General features: G+C 41.5%; 1 protein-coding gene across 2 annotated transcripts; it reads left to right on the forward strand.

Moving 5' to 3' along the window:
* The first annotated feature begins 1,958 nt into the window (after positions 1-1,958).
* On the forward strand, positions 1,959-8,363 carry olfml2bb (olfactomedin-like 2Bb). Of its 2 annotated transcripts, none has more exons than XM_035534434.1 (8): positions 1,959-2,381; positions 2,813-3,076; positions 3,272-3,379; positions 3,862-4,023; positions 5,870-6,062; positions 6,541-7,014; positions 7,150-7,326; positions 7,433-8,363. In XM_035534434.1, exons 1-8 carry the CDS (start codon positions 2,202-2,204, stop codon positions 8,029-8,031), a joined length of 2,157 nt encoding a protein of 718 aa, XP_035390327.1. In that variant the 5' UTR covers positions 1,959-2,201; the 3' UTR covers positions 8,032-8,363. The 2 variants fall into 2 exon arrangements, with proteins under 2 accessions (XP_035390327.1, XP_035390328.1); XM_035534435.1 differs by having other exon boundaries at positions 5,873-6,062.
* Positions 8,364-8,621: the final 258 nt, after the last annotated feature.

The raw sequence follows: 8,621 nt of genomic DNA on the forward strand, positions 1-8,621 counted from the left end.
ACATTTTGGCAGCAAATATGAAAGTGTCCAGTGCCACTTCCAAGAAATGCTCACACAGTTACAGATTATTTGTTATTAATTAGCTGTGGCCTATATAGATGATTGCAACATTTCATAGAGAATTTGGAGGAAATTACCTTGCTATTACTCCTTGCAGAATGTGTTACAACCAACAGTTCCAACAGTATGTCACTGAACAAAGTGAGCAGGCTCATGGTGTACTGTAATTGTATGGGTCTGACCTCACAGGCATGTTCAGACTTCCCTCTGAAGAACTCTGTGACATTGACTCTTACTGAGCTCTATGTGCCTTCCTCTCATAAAATAATAGTCTAAAGGAAGGGCAAACCCAACAAAAAAAAGTGTACGCATTGTATGCATATTCATGCACTGTCATGGTCAGTGTGTCCCTTCAATACTAAGTGTCTGAAATTGGCATGCAAATGGTTGGTAATTACTATAATGATATGTTGTTATGATATTGTAATTTTATTGTAACTAATGCTAAGATGAATGTACCTTTAAGGTTATGCCAGTCCATAAGGTTTATTAAATATCTGAATAATTAGTGCAGTTGTATTTCAAAGGGTCTGCTTCATTCTCAATTTAACTGGCATCTTGTGGAAACTCTGTCCTCAGGTCCTCGACCTCTGATCAGTTTGCTGCAACCTGGTCCTATAAACGAGACCCAGTGGAAGCCTGTGATTGAAAACACCATCCTTCATGAAGTTGCACAGCTATACGTGTGTGTATAAATGTGTTTTTCAAAACTGAGACCTGATCATTTCCACACAGTACTCGGGGGCTTTTTCTATCTGTACAATGGACCATTGTTCTATCTGTTTATTATGTGTGGGTGCCAACTATAATAGGTCTCCCTGTCGTATAAAACTGAGTATGCACACTCCACCCAAGCTATAGTGATCCAACCATGCCCAACAGAAACAGAAACTCACCTTGCTGATCTGTGCAAAAGAGGTAAAATGATGAGGATGTGTGTTTTAACATGTCATTCTCTGCCACAGTAGGCTTCTAGTGAATGCTAAGGATTTGCATAGGCAACCTTTAGTTTTTTATTGATGTACATCTGGCACATGCAAGACAGGTCTAGCTGCAGTAACATCTTGTGACCTATCCATGCACACACACTTCACCTGAAACATTGTTTAATCATTTATGCATTTACCTACATATGAACATTGCATGCTACCTAACCATTCACATCTGTAATCAATTTATACAAGGCTGAAGATGTCAGAGCAGAAATAATTTTCCTGCTCATGGACTTCATTGTACTGAATCTACCATAATGGTAGCACCTGCATGTTTTGACACTGAGAAAGGAATTCATATATATGCGCTCTAAATGTATTACATTTAATGGACACGTGTTTATATGAAGTCACAAGCAGAAAATAAAAATCTAAAGGAACCCAAAGCTTTAATTTGATAACCAAGAAGTAAAGTACTATATGACTTAATGAATTAAAGTGCAATTATATCACACAAAGGTAGGTGGCGTCCATGACGCAAAAATTGAATAGCTCAATAAAACTAAATCATCGGCGACAACGCGTTTTTATGTGACCGTAGACCGTATGTGACCGTAGATGGCGCCAATGGTTTATACTGGCCCCCGTCTGTCTGGACCGGTATCGTCCCTGGTGTGTGTAAATTACGGAAGAAAAAAATAGGTAATGAAACGGGGACGGACGGGTGATATTTAAATAGTTTTCTTCTGAGTATGTGGTAGCATACAGAATAAGACAATAAACTGACATTTTAAAAATAGCAATTCGCTCCTCTATCTTATAATTTTCTGTTCTGCAGAAACAAATGACCGTGCAATCCATAATATTGACTCCTCCCTGTCTACAACGCTGAAGCGTGGTCCTTCCCACTTACTTCATCCCAGACGGCTGACCATTAAAATAACCATTCATCAACGGCCATCCAAGGCGAACGCACAACCATCCAGCCTCGAAACACTAGAAAAGTTTATTTATTAATTCATTTTTTAAGTCAAGTAGGGTCTGTATTGCGTCACCAGAGCACTTCACACTTTGCGGCACTATTAAGTAATGTGAACACGGAGGGTCAAGGTAAAAAAAAAATACACTAAGCTTTTGAAACTATCGAGTAAGAAGAGAAGCCTTTAAAGCTGTGTGCGTTAGCTGGTGGATGTGCGGATCAGCAGTACGATGCCCTCGTCTATCCTATTACTATTGGTGTGGTACGGCGCGCTCTGCTGCGCACCGCTGGCATGGAGTAGTGTGGGGAACAGCACATCGAAAGACCGCCAGCCTGCCACGGAAGTGACAGAGAAAAACAGTGCAACGCTGGAGGATGAAATGGACAACCAAGAAAACATTTTAACGCAGGTAATGTAATATGACTTTGACTGCAATCAGTACATTTACGGGATTATGAAATTGGAAATTAAGGTTGTTTGTACTATTTGGCAACCCTAATCAATGACTGGCAATAAAGATATTTAACCTAAATAAATAAGGTTGCAAAATTGAACATTTAATGTTTTGATGAGTATATAGCAAAGTTATGTTTGCTGACTTCCAAAGCATGAAGATGATTTGCATTTTGTGTGTCTAAGGATTATGAACTGGAGTAATGTTTTTGGTTAACTGATGGCCAATTTATGTATTTTACATTAAATATACAAACTAAATTGTTAGCAAAAAATAATTCATTATTCATTAAATGAACACTTGCATAAAATGTACATGGGTCTATTCACTTTCACAATCATCTGTACTGCGAGGGTGTTAATCTAACAATTGTTTTAACTCTCAAGCTTCTAGGGGACTATGACAAAGTGAAGACTTTGTCAGAGGGCTCAAACTGCCACTGTAAATGTGTGGTGAGACCGCTGAGCAGGAGCGCTTGTAAGCGCATCGAGGAGGGACGTGCCAAGCGCGAGGACTTCTACACTGTGGAGACGGTAACCGTGGGACCCAATTGCAAGAAATGTGCCTGCATTGCCCCTCCCTCAGCACTCAACCCCTGTGAAGGGGACTTTAGATTCAAGAAGCTCCAGGAGGCTGGGAACAATATCAAGGTGCGTCAGTTCCGACTGGGTTGAAAAGAGGAATGGAGATATGGGCAGAAGGCATGGTTCTAAAATGTCACCTGTGCTTTTCTGTTTTCCTCAAATTGTAGTCAAACTGCAGTTAAATCTGGCAGAAAGTCATCTTTTGCTCTGCTCACATTAGTGTTATGCTGATTTTGACTGGAGAGTGTTTGCTTTTGATAGCTTGCCACCATAATGGACTTACTTGAGGGGGCTTCCTATGGGATGGATCTGTTAAAGCTGCACTCAGTCACCACAAAGCTTCTGGAACGCATGGACAATACAGAAAGAGTAAATGCTCTCAGATTTTCCTCTATGTTTCTTATTCCCAGAGATCACTTTTAGTAATTAAGATGAAATTTAAATTGTTTAGTGTCTACATAAAAGACATTGCTAGGTAGATGTGGAAATGGTTTAAGTTTGATCTTCCATTAGGTGAAGGCAAGATACAGAGATTGGATAGTCTAATGTCGGGCAGAAAAGTGCAAAAAAAAAAAGTGCAAACTTTCATTACTGGGCTGTCATTACCTTAATAGAATATTGCTTTCTTGGGCCATTAATTTATATAACAGGCCATTAGCCTTCCTGTTTATGTTCTGAAAAATGCCATCCCTATTAAAATACCATTCTATGCACTTTCAATACCATCTGCCACGGCAACTGAAATCACTGCACCTTTATGGTTTTGGCACTGGGTAAAGAGTAGCAGAGTGTAGCATGCTCTGCCGAGCCACCACCCATGAACAGCTGCCGAGTGTGTTTCTTCTCTGCAGTCATTTTTTGGCAATGGGACAAGGGAGCGTGGAGGTGTAAAGGGAGACGTAGGGGTGGGGAAGGGGTCCCGTGCCCACCAGTGCCTGGAGAAGAAGCGGCGGCTGAGCAAGCTGGAACCGTCATTGCAAAAGAAAGCGGCTGCAGCCTTTTCACATGCCGAGGTGAGCTACAACCCCAGCATGCTGCACCAAGACCAGCCCTCACTCACCAAGGTAGATCTTAGCGTCTGTAATACATCAAGACCAGCCTTTACTAACAGAGTTAGATCTTAAAGTCTATAATACATTAAGACCAGCTCTCATAAACTGAGGTACATCTCAAACTCTGTCATACATCCAGACACTTTCAGACACTGAGGTAAATTCCAATCACTGTAATCCACCAATAGCAGATCTCAGACATTATTGTGAAAGACCCCAATCACAATATACCAATATCAGCTTCCATTAATACTGAGGTGAAGGAGGCATTGATCTGCAAGCGTAGGCACAGGCATGGACGACACCAGTAACTGCTACAATGATATAAGAGAGTACTGCTTTGACTCATTTCAGCATTTATTTAATGTAACTTCAGAGTTTAAGTGAATAAAGGCAACATATACTGTATATTCTGATTCAGTGAATTTCCACCAGTTTTTCAAAACCTCAGCATAAAAAAACCTTTTAAACAGTAAACAAAGCCATGCATGTATTTTTAACCAGTAAACAAATCGATGAGGGCTTTTGATGGAAAATGGTCCATTCTGGTCTGGCACTACTTTCTTCTTCAACCTCCATGATAGAGTGGTGTTTTTTTTGTGATGTTGGTAGCTTTCTGATGCTTTAAATGATTCAGACTCTTCTTTTTTATATGTCATTTTTCTATCAACTTTAGTCATTTCCCACCCATAGACTGTTTAACTAACTCTCCCTTCTCATATGACAAGTAGCAACAGTGAAAGGTACACAATGAATTCCTCCAAGACACGAAATCCAAGCACCACATTTTCTCAAGCTGCAGCCCATGCTGTGGTACAGGGAGGAAAGTGTTAACCGTCACCAGCAAAAGCATACAGACACCCACGATTGGCTGGTGTGGCTCTGATTGACAGGGGGCAATGTCATTTCATCCCTCACATTGAGAGAGCAGCACCAATCTTGCTCCCTTGCACTATTGGCCACAGATGGTTATAGCAGCCTCAGGGCTCAAACCAGTGACCCCACAATGATAGGGTGAATGCTTGTTTCTGTTCCACCACTCGAGAGCCCAATTGTGACCAGTTCTGACTTGCCAGGTTTCTATAGAATTGTACAATAAAATGGAATTCATCAAAAGAAAGTGATTTTTGTTTACTTCTCAATTAGCAATTTATACTGAAATTATAAAGTAATCATGAAATTCCCACTGGAATGAGTCAAGCCCATTGTTTTCCATAAGCCATTTTTGAGTGATACAAATTACTGAATTAAGTGCTGAACCCATATACACATGCTGCAAGCTGCATACACAAACCACTAAGCCTAAACACATACAAGGTTTTATAGACCATATACATTACATGCAGGCAGATTGCCAGTATATTACAAGACTCTAAACCTAAACAGGTAGTGTAACTTCCAGATACACACACATATATGGGATCAGATTCAAAAAGGGTACAGTTCTGAATTGGCCTTTCAGAGTACCACGCTAAGCTCCTGCTCTGTGGAAAGTTTTTTCCCACTTTGCTGCGTCAGCCTGGCAGACCTCTCGATACTGTATTATTAAATCAAAGGCAGCTTTACTGAAGCCCATTCAAAGCATTAATCTGCACCACAAATTCCCCTCTTATTGCATGAAATAGACTATTACTGCAACCCACAAAATGGAGAGTTTAAATCAATAATACAAAAAAGATTTCATCTGTATTTTCATCTGTAAAAAAGCTTTCATCTGTACTTATGCAAATGATTCCATTCATATTTTTCAGTCCAAATAGAAACTGAAATGATTACTCCTTTTTCCCTTTTCTTCTGTGTATATCAGAAGAAGTATGAAGAGAAGTTTGTAGGGAACGAGGGCTCCAATCGGCCTCTGCTAAAGAAGAGTCACTCTGAAGGCCCAGAAGCCCAGAATCCAAAGAACCAAAGAACCAAAATAGATCCTAACGGGATAAGCATCAAGCGTGTGACCTTCTACAAGGCTGATGGTGTGGAAAATGAAGATGGAGAACATAAAGGTTAGGTTGCTACACATAGACACATACAAACACCCAATACACATTTGACAGAACTAAGCTGTTTGTTGAGACTCCCGTTCTTCAGGACCTTCAGCCACATCCTGCTCTGTTTCAACTCTCAACACATCATGGCCAGGTAATCAGGGGCTGAAGAACCTAGTCTAACTTCCTTATGTGTGTTGGGAGTTAGGATAGAACAGAAATCATAGCAATGGCTAAAATCACCAAGGACTCCCATAAAGCGCTTTATGCTACAGTACAACAAACACAGCTAACATAATCAAACCCTTACTTATTGACTTATTTAGTACGGAGAGGCTCCTTGTCTAAGGAGACGCTTCTGTGTACCAAATTTTTAGGATGTATAAACAAACTTCATGTGCAGGCTTATAAAATGAGACACACTGAATGTGTTGTAGATGAAGACCTTCAAATCTTTTTTAAGTGTTTCTAGCACATTTCTTCCCATGCACAACAGCACCAGATGATGTCGTGAGTGGTGACGGTTCAGTGGATTTAATAATACAAGACCAGATCCCCAAGCAGAAGCTTTCTGCCCCCACCCCAGCCACCGGCTATCAAACCACAGCCATCGTGGCTTCTGTGCTCGAGCCAAGCTCCAGCTCCCAGAAGGTCAACAAACCCACTCATGCTCCAAATGGACCAACCGCCGCAAGTGTGCTCACTGTGACAGAGCAGCCTAAACCAGAGCCAAGGGAAACCACTGAGCTGACTGCAACCAGCCCTACAGTGCTGGTTGCCTTGACAACCTCAACCACCACCACCATCCAGGCAGTGGCCACCAACAACGTTGCATCCATCACTGGCCCTCCTACAGTCCAAAAACCATCATCAAATTTCACAGCCATGGCGAAAAGAGACACAGTGAAATCTCGTATTACCTGGGATGAAGGGCCTGCTGAAGCAGCCACAGAGGTTCCAAAGAATTCTGGTAAATTTGAATGCAGGTTTCATATATTATGATATACATTTGACCACTTACTTTTCAAATATATATATATATATATATTAAAAAAAGATACTGGCATTGCTGCCACACTTATTTCTGTGGCCTTGCAATTTGTAGGTGTGTGCAAAGACACTTTAGCAACTATAGGTGACCCTGTGACCCGCAACACTTACGGCCGTAATGAAGGTGCCTGGATGAAGGATCCAAAAGGCAATGGCAAAGTCATTTACGTCACAAACTATTACTATGGCAACAATCTGCTGGAATTCCGTGACATGGACACATTCAAGCAAGGTAATCCATGCTGGCAAAATCATTGGTTTGGGAAAGTTGTGCTTGTGTCATAGTATTCATGTAATGCCTTTGTGGACATTGATACAGATGTCTGTTTTTTTCCCAGGCCGTTTCACCAACTCCTATAAACTCCCCTACAACTGGATTGGCACTGGTCATGTGGTCTACAATGGTGCGTTCTACTACAACCGGGCTTTCTCCCGTGACATCATCCGATTCGACCTGCGCCTCCGTTACGTGGCCGCCTGGACAACCCTGCATGATGCCGTGTTTGAGGAGGAGGAGGCTCCGTGGAGGTGGCGGGGACACTCGGACATCGACTTCGCCGTGGATGAGAGTGGCCTGTGGATGCTATACCCGGCCCTAGATGAGGAAGGTTTCCACCAGGAGGTGATCGTCCTCAACAAGCTCAACCCATATGACCTGCACAAGGAGAATGCCTGGAGGACTGGCCTGAGGAGGAACACCTACGGCAACTCTTTCGTCATCTGCGGCGTGCTATATGCTGTGGACAGCTACGAACACATGAACGCCAACATCTCCTATGCTTTCGACACTCACACACACACCCAAATGGTGCCATGGCTACCTTTTGTAAACAACTACACCTACACCACACAAATCGATTATAACCCAAAAGACCGTATGCTGTATGCATGGGACAATGGACGTCAGGTGACCTATGATGTGATATTTGCCTATTAATGGAATAATATCAATTACCTAGAAAACTGTTCAGCACTTTTTGTATAAAATAGCAAAATAATTATAAGACTCAGTGAACTGTTGATCAGTCCACACAGTCAATATATATATATATATTTTTATAACATGCCACTGTTTTGTTTTATTGTTCTTTGAGTGTATTGTGTAATATGTATGTCTGTCTAATGGCTATTCAGTGATTTTTAAGCTCTAAAGATGAAAAGGTTTACTGTGGTGCTAATGACAATGTTCTTATTGTAACTGCTCATTTTAAATGTACATGTGTGCTGTACATACTGTAGTTAATTTAAAATACATGCTATGACAAGTTACATTACCTGTGTAGTGATGATTTGAGTCAAACCAAAGCCAAATCAAGGTTAGAAAGCCTATCCTAGCATCATAGGACACAAGGCAGGAACCTACCCTGGAAACAGAACCAGTCTATCACAGGGCACAGACACCCATGCCAGACCAATTTACAGCAACCAGACCTTTGGGAGGAAACTAGAGTAACTCAGGCACAGGGAGAATGTACAAATTCCCCACAGGCAACAGTCAAGCCAGGAACGAAACCCAGGTTACAGGAT

The sequence above is a fragment of the Electrophorus electricus genome, chromosome 15 (assembly GCF_013358815.1).
Source record: "Electrophorus electricus isolate fEleEle1 chromosome 15, fEleEle1.pri, whole genome shotgun sequence".
Taxonomy (NCBI): domain Eukaryota; kingdom Metazoa; phylum Chordata; class Actinopteri; order Gymnotiformes; family Gymnotidae; genus Electrophorus; species Electrophorus electricus.

Coding starts and splice junctions, on each gene's coding strand:
- olfml2bb (XM_035534434.1), top strand. CDS start 2,202: ATGCCCTCGTCTATCCTATTACTATTGGTGTGGTACGGCGCGCTCTGC. Junction 4,024..5,869: donor CAGCCTTTTCACATGCCGAG/GTGAGCTACAAC, acceptor TGTGTATATCAG/AAGAAGTATGAAGAGAAGTT. Junction 7,327..7,432: donor CATGGACACATTCAAGCAAG/GTAATCCATGCT, acceptor TTTTTTTCCCAG/GCCGTTTCACCAACTCCTAT.